At 41.6% G+C, this 27,998-nt stretch overlaps 3 protein-coding genes across 4 annotated transcripts in view; 1 reads left to right on the top strand and 2 right to left on the bottom strand.

Annotated features, from left to right (window-relative positions):
- The window catches only part of BPIFC (BPI fold containing family C), a 55,164-nt gene extending 53,674 nt beyond the window's left edge, over positions 1-1,490 (bottom strand). Inside the window, exon 1 of the mRNA XM_030856142.2 lies at positions 1-1,490. The gene's annotated coding sequence lies outside the window, so the exon portion shown is untranslated.
- On the top strand, positions 1,083-20,786 carry FBXO7 (F-box protein 7). The gene is made up of 9 exons (XM_030856144.3): positions 1,083-1,467; positions 4,973-5,267; positions 10,273-10,500; positions 11,839-11,980; positions 14,160-14,243; positions 16,639-16,734; positions 18,548-18,724; positions 19,058-19,095; positions 20,098-20,786. Exons 1-9 carry the CDS (start codon positions 1,346-1,348, stop codon positions 20,485-20,487), a joined length of 1,572 nt encoding a protein of 523 aa, XP_030712004.1. The 5' UTR covers positions 1,083-1,345; the 3' UTR covers positions 20,488-20,786.
- Positions 20,786-27,998, bottom strand: part of SYN3 (synapsin III) — a 459,136-nt gene continuing 451,923 nt past the window's right edge. For both annotated transcript variants that reach the window (XM_060305487.1, XM_060305486.1), the window contains exon 14: positions 20,786-27,909. In XM_060305487.1, coding sequence (XP_060161470.1) covers positions 27,777-27,909 — 133 coding nt within the window. In that variant the 3' untranslated portion in view covers positions 20,786-27,776. The remainder of the gene's footprint in view (positions 27,910-27,998) is intronic.

Here is a 27,998-nt window from a genome sequence, read left to right as displayed (position 1 = left end):
CTGTAAGCTCTGCACGGGTAGGCACGTGTCTTCTCAGCACCTAGGACAATAGCTAGCACAAAGCGGGTGATCCATACACACTTACTTAATGAACGAAGGTCAGTGTGGAAAAGCACTGCCACCTATTGGGAGAAACTTTATTCAACTCTTTTATGATTTGGAAAATGGTTATCATACAAGGATGAAACTTGATGATACTTTGTTCCTCACCTAAGTCATCATCCTCACCATTATTGCCAGGCCCTCTGTGGTAGCCAGACTCCCAGATGGCCCCCAATGATCCCTCTCTCTTGGTACTCAGCCCTTTGTGTAGATTCTCCCACACTGAAGGCTTGGATTGTGATCAACAGAATGTGAGCGAAGTGATGGTGTGTGACTACCGAGATGAGATCATTCAAGACATTGTGGCTTCTGCCTTGGTCTCTCTGGGATCGCCGGCTTTGTGGGAAGTGAGGATGTCACTGGGACACCCAAGTGGCCCGATGGGAGGTCCATGCAGTGAAAAGCCGAGGCCTCCACCAACAGTCATGTGATTGAGATACTCCAGCCCTGACCCACACCTTGACTGTAATCTCATGAGAGACCACGACACAACCAGCCAAGCCCAGCCCAAACTCCTGCACTGTAGAATCTGTGAGACAATAAATGTTTGTTGTCTTAAGCTGTTAAGCTTTGGGGTGATTGTTATGCAGCGACAGATTACTAACATACTCTTCGACACAGATCACTGACTACAAGTTGTTTTAATTTTGCTGTAAGGGGAGAAACTACCAGAGCCTGGGCTCAACCTAAGGTTTCTCAGAACGTATGGTGCTGGAGCCGGGCACCACGGAGGAAATGGGGTAAGAACCAGGTACACCTGGGCCTTGCGGAGTGCCGAGTAGTTTTGTCTGCAGCATCCCTTTCAGCGTTAACGTTCTCCTGGCACAACTGGAAAGAGGTGACACAGCGACAAAGCAGAAGAGCCCCGATATCCGCGCCTTGCAGCAGTCTGGGCGCCTGCGCAGTGTGCTCCTAGGGCTCCCAGGGGGCGCTGTCGCGCGCCGAGTCATCGATCGCGAGTTCCCGAGCGGCCTGGCTCCACGCAGGCCACCAGCAGCTTGCTCGCGGGGTGGGCTCCAGGGGGCGCACTCAAGAGAGGGGGTGCACTCAAGAGAGGGGGTGGGGCACTCATGTTCCAGAGACCGGCCTGGCGGGGCCTTCACGCCGTTACATCTCAGCATCCGCATAGCTCCGGCAGTCGCCGCTCCGGGGCTGCCGCCGCTTGAGACGGGAGCTAACCGGCCGCGCCGTCGTCACCGTCGCCGCCTCGGGGTCCCGGCCCCTGGGCCCTCCTGTGGCCGCCATGAAGCTGCGGGTCCGGCTGCAGAAGCGGACCTGGCCGCTGGAGATTCCCCAAGCGGAGCCAACGCTGGGGCAGCTGCGCGCGCACCTGAGGCAGGCCCTGCTGCCCACCTGGGGGTACAGGTACGCGAGAGGCGGGGGCGCGCGCGGCGGGTCGGGGAGGAGCGCCGGGTGGCGCGGGCACGCCCCGAGCTGTCACGTGAGGCCGGGCGGCGAGCTGGGCGTCGCGGGGCCAGCGGTCCTGCACTGTGACGCGCAGGCCGGGCGGCTAGCGGGCGCCGGGGCTGCAGCGTGCGGGGTCCCGGCTCCCAGAGGTCATGGCCCGGCGTCTCGGGGGCTCCGATCCCCTCCAGGGTGAGCCTTCGCTTCCGTGTTTGCAGTAAACGAACCTAGGGATAGGCTAGGATGCAAAATTCTCACGTCCTTTGAAATGTAAGGTTGGAAATTATGGGTTTGGCTTGGGTTAAACCTTTCGAGGCTCTCAGGGGTTTAAGTTCACCATCTCCAGCTGTCGGAGTATTTCAGTGAAAAAGTTTGGAGAGTACTAGAAGGAGTTAGAAACCTGCCCTCCATCCGAGGCCACCTGTAACCTGGTACCGCTGCTTTCAGGCTGCAGTCACCTTAAGACTCCGTTAAGTGTTTACGTGCCAGGCGCCGCTGTGGGCACTTTGACTTCCCAGCTGCAGTTTTACAAAGTGCAGTGTGTCGGTCTGTTTCAAATAATAATATTTTCCTGGGCAAGATGTTGCTTTTTTTTTTTTTTTGGATAAAAACTATGGAAAACGTTGGCCTTATGATGACCCTGGAGAGCTTGCAGTTTGGGGGCAGTGACATTGAGAAGTAATGGATCAAATTCTGTTATTTATGGGGCTGCAGATGAGGCTGCTTTGTTTCCAAAAGGGTATCCTGGGGACAGTAATCTGGGAGTAGAGGGACAAACGTAAAGGTGGTCCTCTTCAAATACTGAGCTACCGAATTGGAATTTGAGTGTGCTGAGAAAAAATAAAAAAGATGTTCTTTGGGGCTTTTTAGATGAATTCTTCAAAAGAAAACCTTTCTGTTAATTAAATGGTTCCTTTCATAAGACTTTTATAAACTTACATTTTATTTTTAGGGAATTCAGTAAAATGAGGCCGTATTATGAACGCCTCATCCTTTCATTTTTCAGGTTAAGACAATACTGCATTCAAAGTAAGCCTTTTTTTCTCCAAATTAAAAACATAAATACAGAAAATGAGGCATTGACATAACTCCTTTTAGGCATTATATTAATTGACATCCTGTTGTTTTTTTCTTGTTGTTAAACCTAAGTGTTTTGTATGCTGGCATCACTACCCCACCACAAATTGTCAAAATTAACTTCTCTTTTTATTTTCATATATATGTATATATATTTTATTATTTTTTAATTAGGTGGGACACTCTGGAAAGGATGTGAAACGCAATATGATGCTTGTTTACCCAAGAGCCCAAGTTAGTTTTGCTTTCAGGTTTGTTTTTACAGTCGAGGCTGGTTAATTGGAAGGAATGTTAAACTTCAGCTTGTGAAAGTAAATTCATTCTTCTGAAAGTATGTTCATTTTATAATAAATGGGCAGTTTAAAAATGTGTCCATATGATATTATTACTTTTAAAGTGTCCTTGCTGAGCAAGTGGATCTGGGATTGTCATAAAATAATTCTCAAAGGCCTGGAGTTTCTAGGGTGGCAGTTCCTGATGAAAATATTATTTTTTTTTCACAGTTTCAGAAAACAGAATCAATAACGACTCTCCTGGAAAACCATATGTTACTCTAGAAATAGCTCTTCCCTTTTTCTAAAGGGGAGACCGACATTTTATTAAGCAGACAATTCTTTACCTTTTTTACAAATCGATATTTGAACAAACATTGTGCTAGATACCATTAAAAAAAACAACTTTGTGCTGTGACAAATGATCCATAAAAACATAGTTCATTTGAGGTGTTTTTCCTTTTTTCTGCTAAAAATGGGATGTTGTTTTTCTGGGTAGTTGGCAGATTTTCAACATTTATCAACATATTTGAAAACAGAGTCATAGCTACTTATTTTCTAATAAGCAGGAGTAGTTCTTAAAGCTTCAGTAATTTCTCTACCAAAGACACTTTAATTGGTAAGAAAAAATGTATTTATATGTGCAAGAAAAAACATAAATGAATTATGGGGAGCACTTTTGAAAATGTAGCATTTTAAGAACAAATAACCAGAACATGATTTTCAAAGGACTTCATCCTTTGTTAACCTCTCAAAAAGTTAATGAAGTTAACATTGCTGAGTGTAAATGTCTTATAAAATGTTCTGCAGTGGTTTGTTAATTATTCCTCACCACTATGTAATGAAATGATGATGGTTCTCTCAAGGTCAGATAATCTGCCATGCAGAAAGGATGGGAGTTCCTTGCTTCAGACTAATTTGAGCTCTTAGCTTGTTTAGCACTGGGTTTTTGGATTTGTGTTGTGTTTCACATAAAAGACATTATAACTGGTGCTCAGTAAGAAGGTTGAACTTATCAGTAGGAGGGATGAATTTATACTCAGTCATCTACATGCACTCATCTGACTTTTTGTGGTTATGAATATTTGTTTAGGACATGGGTCTAGTATTTTGGAATCATAACCTAACTGTCCTGGAAGGATATTGTTAATTAGCCCTGATTTCAGCCTCATCTTGATCTCACCATCTAATGTTTATTGGTTGCATCCATTCCACAAATACTTGTATTTGCCAAGTGCTGGAGATACAGTTTTGAACTAGACAGACAAGGTACCCATCTCATGAAACTTACATCCTAGTCGTAGGGGTGGGGAAGAGAGCGGATAAGCAAATAAATATGATATTTTCAAATAGCAATGTTGTAATAAAAATAAAACAGATGAATGAAATAGAGTGATGGAGGCAGGTGGAAGGCATCTCTGAAGAGGTGACATTTGGGTTGAGACCTGGATGATGAGAAAGACTCAAGTCATTTGAAGAACTGGAAGAGCAGAAGCAGAGGCCCAAAGGCTGCAGTGAGGTTGATCTGTTTTAAGGAATGAGTCGAATGGAGAACAGCTAGTAAGAGGATGGGTGAGGTAGGAGAAGTGGGTCAGATGCTGGGCTTTGGAGGGCATGTTAAGGATTCTATTCCAAGGTCAAATAGAAGCCATTGGAGAATTCTCAGCAGAGGAATGATGTAATATGATTTATGTTTTAAAGAGGCTATATTTCATTGAATCTCAGTTGCTGTCAATCCTGAGATGCACATTCTTATGTCACACTAAGTGAAAAAATGCTGTCCATTAAGCTGTGATATGTCATCGATTGTAAGAAGCATCCTGTTTCAAAGATGACAAAGTATAAAAAAGTGTGTATCTTAGAATTGATGAAAACATGGATTAATGATAGAGAATTACTGATCCTATCCCCGAGGCTAGAATCTATAACCTAAGCATTTGGTGATAAGAATAAATAATTTTGATACTTTTTCCAAGCTTTGGCTTTGCTCTTATCTTCGTTTTGTTTTCATTAGTTCTGCTGGGGGTCATACCATGTACCTTATATATGTTTCAAATGTATTATTGTGGGTAATGGTAATAGGTAGCCTTACTATCCTTATCCGTCTTTCTTGGCAGTTCTGATACCCGGTTTGCAATTACATTGAACAACGAGGATGCCCTCACTGGCGATGAAGAGACCTTGGCTTCATATGGGATTGTTTCTGGGGACTTGATATGTTTGATTCTTGAAGATGCCATTGCAGCACCTAACTTACCTTCATCCACAGATTCAGAGCATTCCTCACTCCAGAATAATGACCAACCCTCTTTGGCCGCCAGCTCCAGTCAGTCCAGCATACAGGATGAACAACTGCGTGATTCATTCCAAGGACAGGCAGCCCAATCTGATGTCTGGAATGATGGAAGTATGGTGGGTATTAAAATCAAGACAAGAAATAGAGTAGTTGATAAATCATACTGAATAGCTCAATTGAATTCTGTACCAGTCAGGATAATTATCATCAGTAGACTGCAGATTATAATCTTATAGAAAATTTATTTTTATTTTAAATACTTTATTTTTATTGAAGTATAGTTGGTTTACAATATTATATTAGTTTCAGGTGTACAATGTAGTGATTCAATTTTTTAATAGATTGTACTCCATTTAAAGTTATTACAAAATAATGGCTATACTTCCCTGTGCTCTACAATACATCCTTGTTGCTTATTTATTTTATACACAGTAGTTCATATCTGTTAATTCCATATCCCTATCTTGCCCCTTCCCCACTGATAACCACTAGTTTGTTGCCTATATCTGTGAGTCTGTTTCTGTTTTGTTGTATGCATTCATTTGTTTTATTTTTTAGATTCTACCTATAAGTGATAACATAGAGTATTTGTGTTTCTCTCTCTGACTTATTTCACTAAGCATCCTACCTTCTAGGTCCATCTATGTTGTTGCAAATGGCAGAATTTAATTCTTTTTTTATGGCCGAGTAATATTCCTGTGTGTGTGTATTTTAAGTTTTTAAAATTAAAAAAATTGTCACCTCAGAATCTAGATGCTGATGTAAATTTGAAAATATGTGCACTGATGTTTTCTTCCCAAACCAGCTCCTCCTCTGTCAGTGGCAGTACTGTTTTCCTGAGCTTAAAACTGTGGAATGATTTTTGACTCCTTATATCCAGCCCCTTAACAAGCCCTGCCTGTTTTTCCTTTCCATTCCAGGCTTCCAGTGTGTGTTCTTCAGTCTGCTTTCTGGGTTCATCTTCTCCTTCCACATTTTTTTAAAATAAATTTATTTTATTGATTTATTTTTGGCTGCATTGGGTCTCCGTTGCTGCGTGCGGGCTTTCTCTAGTTGCCGCGAGCAGGGGCTACTCTTCGTTGCGGTGCACGTGCTTCTCACTGTGGTGGCTTCTCTTGTTGTGGAGCACGGGCTCTAGGCACGTGGGCTTCAGTAGTTGTGGCTCGCGGGCTCTAGAACGCAGGCTCAGTAGTTGCAGCGCATGGGCTTAGTTGCTCCATGGCATGTGGGATCTTCCCAGACCAGGGCTCGAAGGTGTGTCCCCTGCATTGGCAGGAGGTTTCTTAACCACTGCGCCACCAGGGAAGCCCCTTCCTGCACATTTTTGATTATGTTGTTCCCCTGCTCTTAGGTAACTCTGTGTCATAGGTACACCTGGGCTCATAATTTTTGAACTGAAAAAGTCCAGATATCTCTAGTTCAACCCTCTCATGTCGCAGACGAGGAAAGTGTTGTCTGTCCTCCTGTACCTAGTTTTTAAGGCTTTCTGAGCAGTTGCCCAACAACCTTTGGGGGCTAGTTTCTGTTCCTCCCTCCTGTCAACTGCCATCTGCAGTCAGACTGGACCCCTCCTCCTCCTCCTCATGGTCCCTCTCGCAGCAAGCACCTGCGCACATGCGCACCTGCACATGCTCACACCTGCATGCGCGCGCGCGCGCGCGCACACACACACACACACACACACACACACACACACACACAGCCTAGCGACTGCTTCGCTCTCTGCTGTTGCTGCTCGCCCGGCGTGTAACCCCCTCCCTGTCCTCTCTCTCCTGTCCGCATCTCTACCCACCTTCCAAGGCCCTGCCAACGGCAGCCCAGTAGTTTTCTTCAGTTCCTTTGTATTGATCATCTTTATTGCCTTGTAAACACCTCATTATTTACTATTCTGCCTTTTAATTTCTTGTATGGCACAAATGATCACTTTATTACTTAATATTTTAATACCAGTACATATGCCATCTTAATTGTTTTGTGTGTGTGTACATTCATCATGTCAACTTAATTTTTTTTTGCAGTCTTTAAATATTTATAAGTATTCATTGTGCCTATATGTCATCAAGTATAGACAGATATTAAAAAATACTTTTTAGCTGATTGGTAAATTATAAAAATCATCTATGTCTAGATTTTTAGTAATAGTATCCAGAGAGAGTTAAGTTAAAAAAGCTTTTATAAAGCTCAAAGTATTTTTATGAATTTTCTTTTCAGAAATTATTATGTATCTCTGAGCTTCTGTCTCATAGAAGTAATCTAGAGAATGAGTAAGAATATTTAGTCAGATATTTAAATTACATTTCTGAATCTTTTTTGATGATAGACTCATTCAGAGATTCTGGTAGAAGGATCCATTCCCTTTACTTTTCATATGATGGTTACTAGTTTCCTTTTGGAAAATTTTGAGACATTAGTATTGCCTCATGTTAGTAATTTCAATTCTAAAAGCGTGCTGTTTTGTATTCTACGACTTGTATAGGGTGACTGTAAAATCTTAGTGGGGACATAGATGATTTTTATAATTTACCAATCAGCTAAAAAGTATCAGACCCTAATGTTAGGGTCCTGTTCCATACTTGTTCCACTCATTTGTGAATGACATATGACAAATGATCTGTTTAGAGAGGTGGTGCTAAACATTTTTTTCTCATCTCCACATGCATGAAGAATATGATAAGTACTTATATCATATCAGGATGGCTCAGAGAACGTCAGTGGTTCTCATGGAGTGAGAGTAGAGTTTGATAAGCTCACCAGGGGATTCTGATATCTTCCTCCCATGTCATTATCAGTCTGGGGTAACCTTTTAAAATATTTTTCCCACATATATTCTCTCCCATACAACTGTCAGTAAGCAGTAAATGGCCAAAAGTTAGGTATAAGAAGCAAAGAGCATATATACAGGCATACCTCATTTTATTGCACTTAGTTTTAATGTGCTTTGCAGATACTGTATTTTTTACAAACTGAAGGTTTGTGGCAACCCAGCGTTGAGCAAGTCTATTGGTGCCATTTTTCCAATAGCGTTTGCTCACTTCTGTCTCTGTGTCACATTTTGGTAATTCTCATAATAGTTCAACATTTTTTGTTATTATATTTGTTATGATCTGTGATCAGTGATCTTTGATGTTACTATTGCAAAAAGGTTACGACTCCCTGAGGGCTCACGTGATGGTTAGCATTTTTTAGCAAAAAAGTATTTTTAAATTAAGGTATGTACATTGTTTAGACATAATGCTATTGCATACTTAATAACTACGGTATAGTGTAAACATAACTTTTATATGCATTGAGAAACCAAAAAAGTTGTGTGACCTGCTTTATTGTGATATATTCACTTTATTGCAGTGGTCTGGAACCCAACCTGCGATATCTCCAGGTATGCCTGTAATTCATAATTTAGTTAGGTATTAAGTGGCTTTAATAAGTAGTTTCTCCTTTCTCAGAAATATGATGGAGCGTCGTTTTTAGGTAATATGGATTGTCATCAACCTCTAGGTTTTAACAAATGAATTTGGATCTTTTCCATAAGCCATCAGGGCTCAGGTCCTCAGGGATTTTGAAAGAAACAACCTCTTGTTCCCTTACATTCTTCCACCGTTTCACTCATATTATATAATTTTAATTTCCTCTGTTCCTTTCCTAATGGAAATACGAACTTAAAAGAAACATGTGCTTTGCATTAAGAGTTGAGCACATATCTAGGAAATAGTCTTTCTGAGCAAAATTAATATAGGTAACTCAGTCTTACTGAAGCAGTGTATTGTGTCTAAAAGCCCTGAACTGTGAGTCTGGAGATCTTTGTTTATTTCAAATTTTTATTAGCTGGTAACCTTGATTATGTTATTTAATCTGAATCAAAATTACAGTACGTATAAAAAGGGGATGTCATCTGTCTTACCTATTTTACAGAATTTTTGTGTGGTGTAAATTAGAAAACAAATCAAAAACATGAAATTGTAAGAATTGTAAGATATTATCCTTCAGCATTTGTTCAACAAGCATTTACTGAGTACCTACTGTGTGCCAGGTATTGTACGGGTGTTACAAAAATGGGTGACATGTAGTCTTTTCCTTTCTAAGCTTGTGGTCATGGCAGGATATAGACATGTAATCAGAAAGTTGCAATACGTGTGATAAAGTGCAATAATCAAGGCCTTTGCAAGGCAGAGAGGTAGTCCATAACCTGAAGAGGTGGGGAATACCAGAATGGGGGGGAAGGGACTGTGGCATGTGAACTTGATACAGAGTCGGGGATCAGGTGATGAAGGGCCCTGAATGCTAAGGAGTTTAGGAGTTTGGACTTCATTTTGTAAGCCTGTATTTCTCAGCATGGCCTCTATGAAAAACCTGTGAGATTATAAGTAAGTGTTATGGGGATACTGAGTGTTAAGGAAGGAGGATAGTATTTCTTGGTTAAATGTTATGCACACTTTCTGTTATTATTGGACTTCTCAGAGCTTTACAATGCCAAAGTGTATTTTGTGAATATGGAGGGTGAGGTTCGGTGGCTATGTCATGTAGCATTTCCATACTTATTTGATTGTGGACCTCTTTTTTCCTAAGAACACTTAGGGTCACATTCCAAGGCACAATTTAGGGCAGTGCTGCTGTCTGCATAGGGGAAGTACTGGCAAGTTTAAGCTGGGACATGGGACATAATTGGGTTCTCAATTGTCAAAGAACTCTGGCAGCAGTGGGTGGAATGTATTGGAAGACAAGAAAGAGGAGTGAAGGCATACTTGGGGAGGCTGTTGCTGGAGGTTAGGAGATAAATGAGTCTGAAGTACCACTGGAGTAGGAAGGGGCAGATTTTGGAGATATTTAGGAGATAGAGTCAGTGGACCTTTGACAGCTAATCATATTGGGGGTGGCGCTTAATAAGGTCGAGGGGGAAGTCTAGGATGATTTCCAGGTGTTTGGCATATCAGCCAGAATTAATGGAGATAAGGAATTCAGGATGGAGGAGCAGATTGCAGGGTCATTTGTTGAGGAGGGCTTGCTGAAAATGTGTACCATTTCTGAACCTCTGAGCGCTAATCTCAGTTCACTTTGAATACAAAATTTACTGTGAAAAGATGAAAGTCTGTTTAAAGAATTCGTTGTTTTTGTTATCCTTTTCAGTCAGGGCCTAGTCACAATTTTGAAGCTGAGTCAATTCCAGATGTCGTGGATGCGGAAGAGGGCACAGGTTTCTTTCCCTCAGAACCAATGCTCTGCAGCGAATCGGTGGAAGGGCAAGTGCCACATTCATTAGAGACCCTGTATCAGTCAGCTGACTGTTCTAACCCCAGCGACGCCCTGATAGTATCCATACATCTTCTCATGTTGGAGTCGGGTTACATACCTCAGGTAAGACTACAGAGAGCAAAAGTTTCCCATTAGAAAAGGGGTGGTGTTCTAGATTTCTTTATTAAGTGTGTTTGGGTATTAATGTAAAGTGTCGAACACAGCGATGAGCATACAGTAGGCAGTCAGTAAATGTTCCTTTCCCTCTTTTCCTTCTTTTTTTCTCCTTTATTTCCTTGTCAGCTTTTAGTTAGTATTATAGAATTGATGGCAACTTTGGGTTAAAAAAACCCCAAAGTTTATATGTGATCATATGTAGGTAAAATGTTGTCAGTGCGTGTGGATTGGGCATGACTAGATAGATGGCTCACCAGGTTATTTTTTGTTAGTGGTTCTTTGAATTGCCACTAACTTAGTAAGATTCAGTTAGGAAGAGGGATGTTGTTCTTACGCTGTAGTTGCTTACCTTCATCCATTCTTTCCTTATCCATTTGATAAATGTCTGCCAGTGTCAGGTGCAGTGCCTTGTCTCTGCTTTCAGCTTGCTTACAGTCCAAGAGTAGGAGAGAGAGACAAGTATACAGACCGTTATACTGTATTGGCTAAATTGTAGGAGAAACACATACATATATAGGATGCCAGAGATTCACAGAGGAGAACATTTAGAAGTTTTTCAAATTTTAATGTGCTTAAGAATACCTGGGGATCTTATTAAATGCAGATTCTGATTTAATAAATCTAGGGCGGAGCCTGAGATATTATGTGAGCATACTCTACACGATAGCAATGCTGCTGGTCTGTGGGCCACGTTATGAGTAACAAGTATATAGACTAATTCAGTGATCATCGAACACGTGCACCATGTCATGCCAGGAATTAGAATATAAAGATACTGGGACAGTCCTTATCCTCAAGGAGTCTCTAAGTGGGGGAGAGAAACAAAAAGGAAATTATAACATATTATAATACAATTAATAACATAATAGAAGTATATAACAATAGAAATAGGAACAGAATGTTAGAGGGTGAGAGAGTGGGAATGACAAAAAGGATTTGTTTTGAAAAAGGCTTCACAAAGGAAGTGGTATTTGAACTGGGATCTTGCATAATGATACGGCTTTGCTAGGCAGAGAAGCGAGACTTTGAAGTGAGAAATCAGTCTCTCTCTCTGATGTTATTTTATCTATTTGAACAGAAGTTTTGATGGCAGATAATATGTTGTAACTTTTTTTCTATCAAAGTTTTAAATATTAATAGAAATATTAATGATTTGATAAATTTTATTAAAGGGACTGTATGGAATGCTTATTTGTAGACAAGTTAGGGGCCTCTTGGGTTTTTAATCTTTTTGAGAGTAATACGGTTCTTCATGATTTGTTTCCCTTTCATTTCACTCCCCAGGGGACTGAAGCCAAAGCTGTGTCCATGCCGGAGAACTGGAGGTCGGGGGGCGTGTATAAGCTGCAGTACACGCATCCTCTCTGCGAGGGTGGCTCTGCTGCTCTCACCTGTGTGCCTTTGGGAAACCTCATCGTCATAAATGGTAATTGGATGGCATGGTCATGCTTGTTAGTTTGTGAATCTTTACATGTTTCTCTCCAGAAATTTCATAGCCACTTCGGTGATGGGCTATCATGATGCAGTTAGGAGTCTTTCTCAACTTTGTTTAATCCCGAGCCCACTGATGACATGGGTCTGAAAGGTTACAGAATACAGGGCTGATGTTTATGCTAGCAGCCTTCACTCTAGAGGCAGCTATACTCTTTTGCTGTCTTAACTGTGTAATTTTTTTGCTCCAGGGGGAGTTGTGATACTAGGAGTAAAATGAGTCTATTACATATGAACTCCTTAAAGAATACTTTTTCTTTATGCCTGTGGATGGCTTTTTAATTTTTGTTTTACTAACCAAGGTCTTGAACTGAGAGACGGTGAAGGAGAGGTTGAGCTGGGGTCATTTTTTATCTAGTTTGGCATCTCTGAATGCACAGAAGTACCCAAGGGCTCTGAGGCTTCAGTGTGTGTGTTTTGTCCCCCTCCTACCCACCCTCAAGTAAGTCCCTCTGAATAGAGTTTCTTTTTCTAGTTCTCCTCTTTCATACTAAGAATTTCACTGGCTAGCAATACATTCTATTTTCGTATTTCGTTTTAGCTCAGATGCCATCCAGAGATCTATGCCAGCTACCAGGGGTCTCTGGAGTAGTCTCGTAATCACACATCCTGGAGATCCATTTGAGTGACTAGACTCTTTTGTTTTTGCTCTGGTTTGATTTTTGAGCTTCACCCTTTTAGCTTAGTAAGAGAGAATGATAAGATTGGAATGCCTGCATTTTTTATTTTTCATTACGGCTCATCTTTTATACAGCAGAGACAGTTGCCTTGACATGTCTTAGCTCTGGTTTGCACCATGTTCTGCAGCTGCTAGTTTCTGCTGAGATGGGAGCAGGGAGGTGGCTTGGTAGAGCCACTGTCGCTACTTGAACCTTGAGCAGCAACACGTGTGCCTGTTCCATTTAGTGAGGTCCCTTGTAAGGTTTTGTTGGGAAAAGCTTTTTCTGCTAAAGTCTATTTGAAAGCCACTAACCTACACTGTGATCTTTGAACTAAAAGATGGTTTTAGGTCCCCTTTATGTAATTTCTTCTATTTCTTTTTAATCACTAGATTCTTTGAAGTGTTATTTAAAAGTCTCACGTTTTCAGCTTTAGTGGTGTTTCACATTTGTAGGACGTGACTGATGGCACTAGGACCTAGCAGTGTCTCTTCAACAGTTCATCACAGTTAGCAAATGTAACTTCTGGCTGGGCATTCTTATACAAAGAGGGCCAACAGTATCTAATCATACTGCTACATCACGTCATCACTTGCAAGGTTGCAGCTATCAAATAGTAAATGTGAGGTTGTAATTTTTGCCTCAATTTCTTATAAATCACTTTAACGACACGTGTATATTAACCTTTATTTACTAGTCTTAAGATACTTAACATAGAGAATAGCTACTAAATGTCTTAGTTTCTGATGCTTTGTTCCTTTAATAATTCTTGGCAAATCATCTACTTGTGGATGTAAGGGGCAGACAGTCATTCCAGAACCATTCCAGGCCTGGTTCTTTGAAAAGGAGCAGTATGTCCTTAAATCTTTGCTTCACCCGAGACATCCTGCTCAGTGCACATGTGCACGAGCACATCACTGGCTCTTTCGTGGAACGAGATGAAGTGCGCCTTTGCACGTAGGATTAAAAATGAACCCTCTGGTGATGTCGAGAATATTGATCCTCTGAGTTTAGAGAGAGATGATACTGTGAAAACTAGCAGGATTCTTTTAATAAATAAGAGAAGACTCACTGCCAAGGGTTAAATAAAAAATAAATGGAGTTTTTAGTGACCTCATTAGAAATAATGATTGTATTGTGTTTAACTGTCTCCTATTAACCTTGTTGCATATCTTTCAATTATTAATAAGCTGCTGTTGGTAAGATGTAGTGGGTTTCATATAAAGGTGCTTATTGTAGTTTTTAAAAGTGTTTTAGAGTGATTTTACTTAATGTGATGCAGGTTTGCACTTTGGACTTTGCTGTGAGGGAAGGAAATAAGCGTAGGGCAGTTTGTCTGTGTAACGTGTGTTTCCTATATGTGGGGGCAAAGGGAACGCAAGTCCACACTAAAAAGTGGAGGCAGTTGATGAAATGGCAGACCTTTTTCATCATCTTTCTTTGGCTTATTTACAGCTACACTAAAAATCAACAATGAGATTAGAAGTGTGAAAAGACTGCAGCTGCTGCCAGAATCTTTTATTTGCAAAGAGGAATCAGGTAATATAACCATGATTGAACTTCTGGGGTGAAGCTTTGAGAGGTTCACTTTAAAAAAACAGAAAGGTAATGTTCAAAAGACTTAACAGTTTCTGGATGAGATTAAAGCAAATTTAAGACAATGTTGCAGAGTTTCGGTTTCTTTCCTGTTTCTCTTAGGGTCTTGGATACTGAATTATATTTATACATCACACACCATTGATGCTTCATAATGTCTTTCCTTTTTTTTTTTTAAATAAATTTATTTTATTTTTGGCTGCATTGGGTCTTTGTTGCTGCACAGGGGCTTTCTCTAGTTGTGGTGAGCGGGGGGCTACTCTTCATTGTGCACAGGCTTCTCATTGCGGTGGCTTCTCTTGTTGCAGAGCACAGGCCTAGGCACGCAGGCTTCAGTAGTTGTGGCACGCAGGCTCAGTAGTAGTGGCACATGGGCTTAGTTGCTCTGTGACATGTAGGATCTTCCCAGACCAGGGCTCAAACCCGGGTCCCCTGCATTGGCAGGCGGATTCTTAACCATTGCGCCACCAGGGAAGTCCTGATGCTTCATAATTTCTAAATTACTGTTTGTGGATTTTTCTAGCATTGTATTTAACTAGTATGGAGAGGATCTGTGTTTTGTGGAAACCATACAATGCAACTTCATTATCGAAGATTATGGAAGGAAAAACTGCACTCAAAATGTTTGCTTAGGGGCTTCCCTGGTGGCGCAGTGGTTGAGAGTCTGCCTGCTGATGCAGGAGACACAGGTTCACTCCCCGGTCTGGGAAGATCCCACATGCCGCGGAGCGGCTGGCCCGTGAGCCATGGCCACTGAGCCTGCGCGTCCGGAGCCTGTGCTCCACAACAGGAGAGGCCACAGCAGTGAGAGGCCCGCGTACCGCAAAAAAAAAAAAAAAAAAAGTTTGCTTAAACGTATATAAATTTGGTTGCTATTTGATACAGATTGGAACTTTACCAAAAGTTTGCATTCTAGGCATGGTTTTGCTTATGTTCTATAAAAATTAATAGATGCAAAGAAGACGAGTTTTCTTTTTTCTTTCAGTTAAACCCAAAGTGTGAGAGGCAGGTAAGTAGTTGAAGGAGAAGAGATGAGGTGGAAGGGGAATTAACATCTTTTAGTACTTGTCTTTTGCTGGACATGGGCCTTTACAGATGTATTTTTCATTTTATCCTCATAGTAAATTTAGGCGGGTTTTAAAATCCACATGGGGAATGGTGTGGTATAGCAGGGAGACGGGACTTACAGCAGTGTCTTTTAAGGGAAGCTACCTAGATCTAGATCTTTGCTTTGAAGGTCTTGAGACTTATTCTTGTTAGTTCCCAGGGGAGATCAGGCCCTGAGAGACTAACATATATAAACTAAAGCTGATAAGAAAAGGAGACATCAGATACGTATTTATAATGGTCTCTGAACATTTAATGTCATACTAGGCCAGTGTTTCTCAACTATTTTTTCATTATCAATCCCCTAAGGAGAGTTTGTACACATTTTTCCCCCAAAATCATTCTCCCTCATGAAATTTTAATTTCACAGATATACTGTACACTTATTTGTATACTGTGGCCCTTTGGAGGGTCACAGACCAATGTAATAGCTGGGATTTTTGCCTGGTTGGGGGCAATATTGTTTTTGTTGAGAACGCATGAACTAGACGGATAAATCTGTAAAGATGGTCTCACCGCTAAGACCAGAAAAACTTGAAATTCCTTGGCTATAACACTTTATATTCATCTCTATACTATGGAGGACCTTGCTGTGGGGAGTAGAAATACTCTACATTCTACAGCAGTAGAGGTTGTTATGCCCATTTTCTAGATCAGGAAACAGGTCTAGAGGAGGTTAAATTACTTCAGGGTCACAGAGCTAATAAATGGTAGAATTTAGGATTGGAATAGATTTGACTCCTGAGACGGGTTTTTTAAGAACAATTTTTACAGGAATATAGCTCAGATGATCTGATTTCTGTTAAATAAGGAAAAAGGAAATGAAAAAGGAGGAGGAAAGTTAATACTGTTAGATTACAAGTTTTCAGATTATATTGAATATTTTCAATATGTAATTTTTATGTTGGGTAGGAATATGCTGCTCCATTTGACAAGTCATTTTAATCAATTTTTACTATGGCTTATAGTACCTAGGTACTGTTATTCTTTTATTTGTAAGTTCCTAATTACTTTTATAGTAAGGAAAAATGTGTTTAAAGATGATTCAGCTTTCAGAGTTACACATTGTATTACTTCCTCTTCGACCAGAGACTTTGGTTCATTTCTGTTTATGTAGGAATTGTGAAAACTAACTTACCACTTTGATTTGGTTTGGCGGAAGTAGAGAACACCATTTCAAGTTTTTCCATTTGATTGTGTGTTTTGATTTTTCATTTAAAAAATATTCTAGGGGAAAATGTAGCCAAGATATACAAAGATCTTCAGAAGCTCTCTCGCCTCTTCAAGGACCAGCTGGTGTATCCTCTTCTGGCTTTTACCCGACAAGGTGAGAAATGATAAATCATCACAGGTTGAATGGCTGGAAAGAATAGTAAGTTCACATATGTTTAAGGGTGACATAAACCTTCCCTCTTTTCTTCCCTCTTTTCTCGTCCTAGTGGAAATTCTCCTCTTTTAAGACTAAGCTCAAATGTTAATTCCTTAATTGCTCTTCACATCCTCTTTGTATCTCCACTGCATTTTATATGTATCTTTATTATAGCCCTTTATCCAGTGTATCATACTAATTTTTGACATGATTTCTCTCCACCTAAGGTTATGAATACCTTGAAAGCAGGAAATATGTCTTTTTCACTTTTGTATTCTCATGGCCTAGCACACGGTCAGGCCTATAGTAAGTGTTCAATAAATACATATATAAATAACGTATAGCCTGTAAATTTGGTCTACTTTTTTTTTTTTAAACTATTTATTGGGACTCTGTGCTAGGTACTTTGGATATTTCACATGCATTCTTATTTAATGCTAACAGCTTTGAAGTAGATTTTACTCTCATTTTATAGATGGTGAAGCTAATTCAGTGAGGTTTATAATTCACTCAAAATCCTTGTGCTAATCAGCTTTCTCTTTGTGTTGTAGTAAAAAGTATTTTAAAACCTTAAGTGAACATTTATGTCTCACTTGCATATGTGCTCCGTGGGGCTTGGCTTTGGCCGAGGAGTGGTGAGTAGTCCTCATCCGGGGCTTGCTCTTCTTGTGGCACAGGCAAGAGAGGACCAGTGGCCTAACCATGTGTTGGTTTTTAAAGCTTTTGTTCACAAATGATATGCCACTTGCACTCACATTTCACTGGACAAAACAAGTGAAAATGGCCAAACCTGGACTGTGGGACGGGGAAGTATAACTATAGGGTAGAAAATGATAGGGTAGAATCATAATCTACCACATTCTTTTGGCTGGTAAATAATTTCAGGTTTATACAGATAGTTATGTGGCTTTTATCTGCTATTTGTATGTAGGAAAATGATATTTTAGGTCTCAAGTTGCATGGTGCCAAGGCTATTATAATCATAGTTTTCTTCTTTGGCTGGTGGTGAGGGAAAAGAATAATGTGAATTTTAAAACCCCTTACTGGACTTTGATTATCTTTGCTAGTTGAGAATGGTATCCCATATATTCAAAGGAGCTAATAATGAAAAAATAATTTTCATTTGACTTCGGAATATATTATTCTTTTCCTTTCTTGGTTTTGCTTTTGAATTTGTCTACCTCCCTTCTTTTTCAGCTAGATATCGAATAATAGTAATCTAACACTCGAGTGCTAATTACGTGCCAAACATTGTTGTGAGCACTCTGTATGTATTTACACATTTAATTCTCAACTCAGTGAGGTAGGTAGTATTACTAACCCATTTTACAGATGAGAAAATTGAGTTAGAGTTTAAATAACTTGTCCAAAGGCACACAGCTAATAAGTAGCAGCATTGGAAACCAACTGCACAAGCCAATTAATTATCCATTTTCTATAGTTGAATAGAGAATTTTTTGTTGTACTGAATATCACTTGAAACAAAGGAGGCCATTGGCTAGTATTTAGAAATTGTCATAGTTATTTATTTGATCTGTATTAAAAAGTAATTTGTTTCTCTACTAAAACATAAAGAGAATAAGGGGCTTGGATTTAGTAGTAGTTATAGAGTTAACCTGGGGACAAAAGTTTGTTACAGATAACTTAAGCTTGGATAATTGAGGATACCATCTAATTTATCATCTCTTTAGAAAGTTGGCAACTTCGGTTGAATATATGGGGAAACCGGATGTTCTTTACTCAGTGATACCTATCCTCTTTTTCCTTTTAGCACTGAACCTACCAGATGTGTTTGGGTTGGTAGTCCTCCCATTGGAGCTGAAACTGCGGATCTTCCGACTTTTGGATGTTCGTTCTGTCCTGTCTTTGTCTGCAGTTTGTCGTGACCTCTGTATTGCTTCGAATGACCAACTTCTGTGGAGGTGTTTATATCTGCGGGATTTTCGAGGTGATTTCCATGATAACATGTTAACAAGAAAAGGGTTCTTTGTTACTGAGGTCTTAATTACTCAGCTTGCCAGAAGTTTTAAGTTGTGGGCTTTTTTTTTTTTTTAAGAGTAAGAAATAATCATAACATAGCCTTATTGTAAAGAGATTCTAAGCTTCATATACCTTTGCCTATGTCCTGAAAACTCTCCCCATTCATTTCTGTGTTCTCTGCAATACAAACAGTCCATTAGATCAAGTAGACTATTTCAGGATAGAAAATTGAAGTAAGACACGTTTAGTGTTGGATGAATGAAACGTTTTTAAATCTCTGTTTTTTGTTTTTTCTTTGTAGATGGTACTGTCAGAGGTCGAGACACAGATTGGAAAGAAGTAGGTATTTTTAAATACCAAGGCTAATGTTCATAGCACAGAAATAACTCGTGAATTAATACATTAAGGGCATATTTTCCACTTTTTTATGATATAATGCAATGTTTAAATTAAATTTATTGCTAATTTTTAGTAAATGAAAATGTTTTCAACTTCTACCTTAGACTCAGTCCTTAGTGTCTTGTAATTACACAGGAAAAAGAATCTTTAACACAATGACTGTTTTCACCTTAATATATTCTTCCTTCTTCTGTTGTTAAAAAAATTGAGTTGTTTTTGTGCTGGAGTAATCTTGAGCTGTTCAGCTAGCTAGAATAGTAAATTATGAAGAGAATAAGTTATATTGTTTTATTTGCAGATACCACTGTAAAAAGACATTGATAGGACACAGAAACTTGGGATGAAGGACTAGAGAATAAAATTCAATGAAAGTCCTCAAATATGTACAAAATACATAGTACTGTTCTTTAGGAATATGTTCCATCCTCTAAAATAGCATCTTTTTTGTTATTTAAATTGAGGTCCATTAGGGACATAAGTTAGGTGAGAAATTGAACATAAGTGCTGGCCCCCCACCCCCTTCCCTGCCCAGTACCTTAACTTTTTATATTGTGTGGCATGACATTTTCAACAAATATTTAAATTTTCCACTTTCAAAAAAGGCTGACTTAAAATTGCATATCAGCTTGAGAGCTCTAGATTGCAGTCTTGAGAATACATGTCACTCAGTTATCCCTCCTTTGGATGTATTTTTACTCTAAATTGGCACAATTGCTCAGTTGCAGTGTGGTTAAAGAATAGAGTTCATTTGGCATTGTGTTCATATCTACTACCTTATTCATGCAGATAGAAACTGGTAAAAGTTCTCTTCTGTGCACTTTTTTTTTTTTTTGCCTGCCTTGATAGTATGGGAAAAGAAAAGGTATATAGTACAATGAAAGCAAATGAACTTTGGGGAAATATCCAACTCACTTACCATATCTTGTCCTTGTTTTTCTATAGCTGTACAAGAAGAGGCACAAACAAAGAAAAGAAGCTCAGAGAGGGCGGCATGTGATGTTCCTGCCGTCGTCACCCCACCCCATTCCATTCTACCCCAACCCCTTGCACCCCAGGCCTTTTCCTCCCAGTTCTCTCCTTCCTCCAGGAATTATTGGTGGTGAATATGATGAAAGACTAACCCTTCCTTATGTTGGGGATCCAATCAATTCACTCATCCCTGGGCCTGGGGAGACACCTGGACAGTTCCCTCCACTCAGACCACGTTTTGACCCAATCGGCCCTCTTCCAGGACCTAACCCCATCTTGCCAGGGCGAGGTGGCCCCAATGACAGATTTCCCTTAAGACCTAGCAGGGGTTGGCCAACTGACAGCCGGCTACCATTCATGTGACTGATTTATAATCTCATGCTGGAGCTTGTTTTGTTTTTTTAAACTACAGACATCATCTTGTTGGGGTGCTATCTCTAGTGTTTTCTGATTGTGGTGGTGAGAAATGCACTCACAGAAGCCTTTTGGTAGATATATTTAAAGCTCCAGGGGTGGTATAGCCCAAAGGTTACTGCATGACAGGGTTGGCCTTGGGAATAGTTGGTTCCTGACATCCCCTCTCTGAATTACCCTCTAGAATGAAGGTTAGACATTGATAATGTTCTACACCAGAATAATAATAATAAAAAAAGTGTGAATCACACGGCAGTCTTGACTTTTATTAACGAAAGATATGTAATAAATATTCAGAACAGCTTTACAGCATGACTTGGGACATTTCAGAATGATCAGAGGACTTACTCGGTGTCATCAGATTGTTGCAGGAGATGATTATTATTTTTGTAGTGGCACTCTTTTCTTCACCTGAAATCGTTCACAGAAGCCTGGTTTGTGGAATGAATACAAGCAGAGCTAGTTTGGTTGAACTGGACATGGAGTGAGTGCTTTGGACACCTAGCTCAGTCCACCTCCTCCCTCTCTCAGCAGCTGCTCCTCAGGCTCTGTGCTGAAACAATCTGGGCTCTGAAGCAGCACTGTTTGGCCACCATTGGGTTGTTAGGGACTCGTTTCTGGCTTCTTCTGGAGTGGAGTTATAGCTTCTTTTTCCTTGTGTTTTGAGTGCTTGGAGCCTAATTTGTAATCTAAGTAGATGACATATTTTAACAACAAAGTTACACTGCTTTGAGTGCTGCTCAGGTACTTGTTCTGCAAAGAAATCCTCGTTATTTGAAGAACATTTTGCTTTTAAGACTTAAAATACACAGATTTCAAGTTTTATTTTTCCTACAACAAGAAAAAGGCCAAACACAAATGTCTTAGCACATAAACAACTACTGGAAACATGCTATAGTGACAGATTAAAATCTGAATCACAACACAGGAATAAAACACTGTTAGTATCTGCAGAAAATAGGAATATTGCCAATGTCTTCCTGCTTTTAAAAAAATCTGTTTTGCATATAAGGAAATGGCTTGGAATGCTATGTGCTACAAGAATGTTTAGAGTTCTACACATGAATTCGTACACATGAATTTTTTTTCTTTGCTATACATATGTATTGTCTTTTTTCCTTCACAGTGTAGAAAATTCAGTCAATTAATACGATTTTCCAGAGGCCATGTCACCTTTAGTAGCTTAATGTATAGGTAAAGGATTAGGGCTGTTGACATTCTTTTTTCCTGTGGTATTTTGTAATATCTGAGCTATAGGACAGCCTTTAAAAAAGTGTCCACCAGAGGCCATATGGCTTTAATTGGGTCTGGGTTGAAAGAGTCACCCTGAAACTTCGATGGGTAAAAACATCCTGGTTCTCTAGTACACCTTTCTGTGGCCTTATAATGTTAGGTTGCGCTGTATGTGGGGTGTGTGTGTGTAGTGGAGATGGAAGGACATAGTGATGACCAGAAGCACCATATACTATAAAACAGTAGTTTTCAAAATGCATTCATTTTCGAGTGGTCCTTGAGAGGTTCGTGAGTGGTGGTGGTGTCCTGCAGATACAGGTGCTACTTTCCGACCTCACCTCGGACTTACTATCCTACGTGACAGATCTCTCAGTTTAGGATACCAGTGGTGTGTCACACACCTAAATTTGTGGTCCTCCCAATAGTTTATTCTGAATTCTTTAAACCACCATCGAAGCTTTTCTTCTTGACTAGCTTTATAGTCAGAAGCTTGTAAAATCTACATTCTTTTCATTAGACCGAGACTTGAGTTTTATGTGTTGCTGGTGTATGATGAGAATGAAGTCATTGTTTGGTCATAGCCTGTTCACTGCGTGACTTTCTGACACCACTTTGATGTATTGTGATAGAAGATAGTGTGGAGCAGGGGTCCCCAACCCCTGGGCCATGGACCGGTACCAGTCTGTGGCCTGTTAGGAACCGGGCTGCACAGCAGGAGGTGAGCGGCAGGTGAGCGAGCGAAGCTTCATCTATTTACAGCCGCTCCCCGTCGCTCACATTACCGCCTGAGCTCCACCTTGTCAGACCAGCGGCGGCATTCGATTTTCATAGGAGCATGGACCCTACCGTGAACAGCGCATGTGAGGGACCTAGGTTGCCCACTCCTTATGAGAATCTAATGCCTGATGATCTGAGGTGGAGCTGAGGTGGAGATGCTAGCGCTGGGGAGTGGCTGCAAATACAGATTATCATTAGCAGAGAGGTTTGACTGCACAGAGACCATAATAAATCAATTGCTTACAGCTCACATCAAAACCCTATCAGTGAGTGGCAAGTGAAAACAAGCTCAGGGCTCCCACTGATTCTGCATTATGGTGAGCTGTGTAACTATTTCATTATACATTACAATGTAATAATAATAAAGTGCACAATAAATGTAATGGCTTGAATCATCCTGAAACCATCCCCCCTCTCCCCTGGTCCGTGGAAAAATTGTCTTCCATGAAACCGGTCCCTGGCACTAAAATGGTTGGGGACTGCTGGTGTAGAATGCTGTGTAAGATGCACTCCACATCACTGGCTTGTAGCCTTAGTGATTTTCTCCCCCCCACCCCCAACCCCGGCCATTTATAAATGAGAGCTCTGGTTTGGCATAGCTGGAAATCAAATCATGGGAGGTATCCTCTCTTAACAATGTAAGATTTTGTGATTCCCTATGTACAAACAGTTGAAGTCTGTCCTCTCTCACTCTTGCTTGCCTCTCTCCAATTCCTGAGATCACTGTTTAGCTTAATATCTCTGTAATTCCTCCACTCTCCCTCTGCTCCCTATACCTGGGGCCCTGAGCCAAGGCTTGTCTTGCTCCTACCCTGGGCAGTAGCTGAGCCTCAGGGAGGGGCCAGGCAGGTCCCAGCTCTCCACTGTGCTGTGAGTGTGGTTAATCCTCCTTCGGATAGCCTCCAGTTGACTGTAGGAGATCAGATACGGGAAGTACTAGTTAGGTCATGTGACATAAGGGTTCATCTTAACTAACTTAATGGCTCTCTTGGGATTCCCCAATAGGTTATAGCACTTAAGTTTCTGCTATCCCATAGCAAAACAGGTAAAATGCTAATTGAGAGGCAAGGAGATGTCAACTGGCTTCTGCTCTAAACTCAACAAAAGACCACAGAGCAGATACTTAAAATATGGAGTTTGGAAATTGGAATTAAAGCAGGAGGACCAAGCAGAATAGACATAATGAAACGTATTTAGGATTTTAAAGAATTCTCTCTCTCTCTCTCTCTCTCTCTCTCTCTCTCTCACACACACACACACACACACACAATTGTAAGAAGAATGTTTAGTTTTACATTGGTTTTACCTTAAAGAAATAATACACTGAAATTTCAAAAAACTTTTCATCTTTTCCTCTTGGCCTGCCAGTTGAGGGTCATGAACACAGTCTAGAAGTCTCACCTCTTGGGGCTGCATATTTTGTCTGTGGAAACACAAGGGAGCCTCTGTGCCCTTTATGCATTGTGTTTGGTTAATGGACTGGTTTGACTTGTTTGTCACCCAACCTTGCAATTTGTCTCCAACCAAACCCAAAGTGCCCCCTTCTATTAGAGTGTAAATATTAGACTGAAATGGAATTTAATCCACGGCTGCTCTGGAGTCGAGGACAGCTTTTGACACTCAGGGGGGATAGTCAGCAACCAGCCTGCTTGTTCTCTTGGGTAAAGAAAACCATGCGATGCATGTGCAAGTGCTCTTAGGCTCTGAGCTATTCCTCCAGCATAATTAAGTTACTGCTTGTATCTGCGAGGCTGACTTAACTCGCTTACACTGGGACTCTAACTTGCATCCTTTCACAGATTCTAAACACACAAAACCAAATGAGCCACCAACTTGTTCTATGAAGTTGAATGAGGCACTGGGAGGGGCAGGGCTCTGAAAGAACACTGTGTGCCTGCAGGATGGCTCGAGCTGGGCTCTGCTGTGGCCTGCTGTGTGGTCTGGATGGGACCCCAGGGTCTTTGCTGGACAAGCCTTCGTATTGTCCTGGTCTGCTCGCTGCACCTCCTGACTGATGCTGACAGTGGCACCTGGTCCCTTCAGCTCCCAGCCTCAGTGGCCCCGCAGTCAACTCACCTGTGTGGGCCACGCTCACCACGGGGGAGGTCTCAGCCTTCTGCTCTGCTTTCTCCCGTAGGTTAAAAAGCGGCCACAGATTCTCTTCAGCTTCTTACCAATCTCTCTGTTGGTTTGATTCTCTTCCTGGGCAAGTGATTTCCTCACATTGATACTGGTAGAAAAACAGCCTTTTTCTTTTCTCTTAACATTTTGTTTACATTTTGTTAATTTCATAGTTTTCTAGGAGGGCCAACCTAACACACATCCTACACACCGCGTGCCGAACAAGGCGTGCGCTGCGCTGTGCCCACGTAGCTCGTTCACGAGATGCCGGCACTGGCTTGCTTTCCCCTCGAGCTCCTTCCACTGCAAATTCAGATGAGAACTTCCAGAAGGTAGTTGAAGTTCAGGCTCATGGGATTTGCTACTGTATTTGTTACCATGGGAATGAAGGCCTATAACCCCTGAAATTCTGGAATGGTAGAACTAACTGCTCCATCAGCAGGGACTGAACGGGGGGGCCAGTGTGGTAATGATGAAGAGGACCCAGAGGATTAATGCAAGAGAAAGGATACGCAGATTCCAGTATCCCTCGAAAGCTGATTTGACAATTAGATGACAGTACCCTTTTATCATGCTGTTAGGAGGACGATCTGGAAGAAGATATTTTCTCCGGCTGGTGGAGGTGTCTACTGAGGCTGCATTGGAAATTCTCTCTTCATTGTGCTACATGTCAGCACAACCAAATGGATCTTTGTCATGTTTCAGCCTCACCAAGTCACCTTGGACGGAAAATGCTAGTCTTTCTTTGGGCCAAGGTTGTGAAACAGAGCAAAAAATAACAAACACAACCTTTCAGACTCTCTACAGAGTGACTCCCTTCCCCCTTTCATTTTGTTCTTTCCCATTAAAAAATATCACAATTATTAAAGGTTAAATGCTTGGAGGGAACATGTGCTAGCCTATGTGAGAAAACAGTCCATTTTGGGGATCAACGGTCTCCAAAGGACCATTCTTGGTCTCTGTACTCATACACAGACTGATGGGAAAATTTATTGCCATGTGTTGGTTATAAACTTGTCTCATGTCATGGAATCTTCTGTGCATGGTTATAAAAACAAGGATGCCTGGCCTGAGAAATGAGTTTGATATTCTACTGGAATATCTGGGAAATATGGTTTGAATGTTGGGATGTTTTCAGGGACAAGGGACAGAATATGGGAAAGTGGGAAAAGTTAAGCCATGTAATCACGGTTTATGGAGCCACTAGCTGTGCTCACCCAAGGAGTGGGCCCTGGCTGTGACGCTTCCACACCGGTACTGTTTCTCACCTTCTCCACACAGCTCAGGGCAGGGCTGCTGGTCTAACTTCAACGTGCATTCAAAATACTTAGGGAGATTGACAAAGATACAGGTTCTGGGCCTTATGACCAGAAATTCTGAATCCTTTGGTCTGAAATGAAGCTAGCTATGCACATTGGCCATGTCTCATGCTTTGAGAAACTTTGTCTAGCCTATCACCACTTTGTTGTGTATTTTGGGCTGTGTTTTATTACTGAGAATTGGGTGAGATAGTTTGATTTTTTCTTCCAATCTTAATTTCCAGTGTAGAAGAGTGACGGTCGCCTCACGTACTTCCTGTGTTCTCAATCTTCTAAAACACGTGGCTTTGTGGTGTTACGTCCTGCCCGATAGTTTTCTGCACTCTTTTATTCAGAATGCAGCGCCAGGCCAAGGACGCTTTCATTTTTACTTCCCTCTCCCCCTTCCCTATGAACGGTGAGGGGAAGACGTGCCTCAAGTTGCAAAGTGGGCTGTGAGGGGATAGCATGGCTATGTTGGATTCTCCTCGGCTCTTTGGAGCCAGGAGGCTGGTCTGGCACCTACAATGTTTCTAGCACCAGGTGCTTGGAGATTTGGGACACCCCTGCACCCCATCTAATCATGACAGGAGCCTGATGTAGGAGAAAGCATTGGGAAGGGAGTCAGGGTTACATTTTCCAGCTCTGCAGTTAACTGGTTTAGTCAAATAAGTGTGGGTTAAACAAAGTTAAAGCTAATTTCTTTACTGCAGGAATTCCAAGAGCCTTTGATACGTACTATCAATCTCAGAAAAGAAACAAACAAAAAACAGTGTTTCCTAAACACGTTTGACCGGTGAACCCTTTTATAACTAACCTTCCAGTGCCTTGCTGTACACTGCCTGCAAAACGCCGAGCTAGAAGTTACTGTCACTGCACTTTCTGATCCTGTGTCATCCATCTGCTCGTTGTCTCTGGCTCCTTGTATGTCCTTGAGGAGAAAACAACATTCCTGGTAGGAGTTCACAGACCAAATGGTGGTGTAACACGGAATGGGTAGAGAGGCCCTAACCTAACTCCTTCCTTGGGAAGTGGAGGGCATATTCCCCCTCTGGGAACTAGTGATGATTCCTAAAAGAACCCATGGTCTGCTCTTGGCTGTCCAATTTAGGATAGCACTCTGGGCACGAGCGACATTGTAAAGCCTCCCCTCTGTTTCTGTTGTGTTCTGAAAGGCCCCACGGGCCACGCAGCCTCTGAATTCTTTCCATGGTCCTCAAGGTCCACTGGTGGTGGGTGTGATGGGGCTTCGCCTGTCTGGTCTGCAGGGCCATCTCTTGAGCTTGGATGGGACTTGCAAGGGTAGGTGGTAGGTTCCCCTGGCTGCGCTTTTGTCCTTTTGTTTGCAAAACACTGTCAAAAGTTTATTGCCTCCTACGTTGCTGAGGTCTGACTTCAGCGTCTGCATTTGATGGAGGTGGGGCAAGGCTCAGAGGGGGCCCTTCCCAAAGGCAAGCAAAACACTAACAAGAAATGTCAAAACTAGCCACACACAGACATCTCACGTGGTTATCTGAGGCAGGGAAGCAAGCATCTGGGTAGGAAGGTTGACGAGATGCCTGTCTTTAAGGCCCGTTTTGAGGAACCTGGAGGCTCTCAAAGGCCCACCCCTCAGTCGGGCAATGCTGGAACGTCATGGCAAAGGAAAGTGGGAACACATGTAGACACTCAGTTCCTGGACCAAAGGCATTTGGAAAGTATATTCTCAGGCCCTCCATTCTGTTCCCGTCAGGAACCAAGGCTGAGATGGAGGATGGGGCAGGAGAGGGGGGAGTGTAACGGGGCACCCCCCTCCCGGCCTGGACAGGGTTAGTCAGAGAACAGGCTGGCGAAAGACTTCCTCAGGTTGCGGATGGTCTCGGCCTTGGCCTCGTCTTCACTTGGGGTCCCACGCTGGGAGGCGTCAGACGTGCTGAGGCTGTTAGTCAGGGACTGGGATTTGCTGAAACAGAAAGGCAAGGGGGTTGGGGGCGACAAGGCTGGACTCCCCAGGAAGTGAGTCCTGGGGCTTGCCTGGAAGCCAGCTGGGTG

The sequence above is a fragment of the Globicephala melas genome, chromosome 10 (assembly GCF_963455315.2).
Source record: "Globicephala melas chromosome 10, mGloMel1.2, whole genome shotgun sequence".
Taxonomy (NCBI): domain Eukaryota; kingdom Metazoa; phylum Chordata; class Mammalia; order Artiodactyla; family Delphinidae; genus Globicephala; species Globicephala melas.
This window is presented reverse-complemented; position numbering and strand designations above follow the sequence as displayed.

What these genes read in the sequence shown, in the direction of transcription:
- FBXO7 (XM_030856144.3), top strand. Translation starts at nt 1,346, where the DNA reads ATGAAGCTGCGGGTCCGGCTGCAGAAGCGGACCTGGCCGCTGGAGATT. An exon ending in CTGCCCACCTGGGGGTACAG is followed by an intron (nt 1,468 to 4,972) that starts GTACGCGAGAGG and finishes CTTTCTTGGCAG; the next exon opens with TTCTGATACCCGGTTTGCAA. An exon ending in AGTCGGGTTACATACCTCAG is followed by an intron (nt 10,501 to 11,838) that starts GTAAGACTACAG and finishes TTCACTCCCCAG; the next exon opens with GGGACTGAAGCCAAAGCTGT.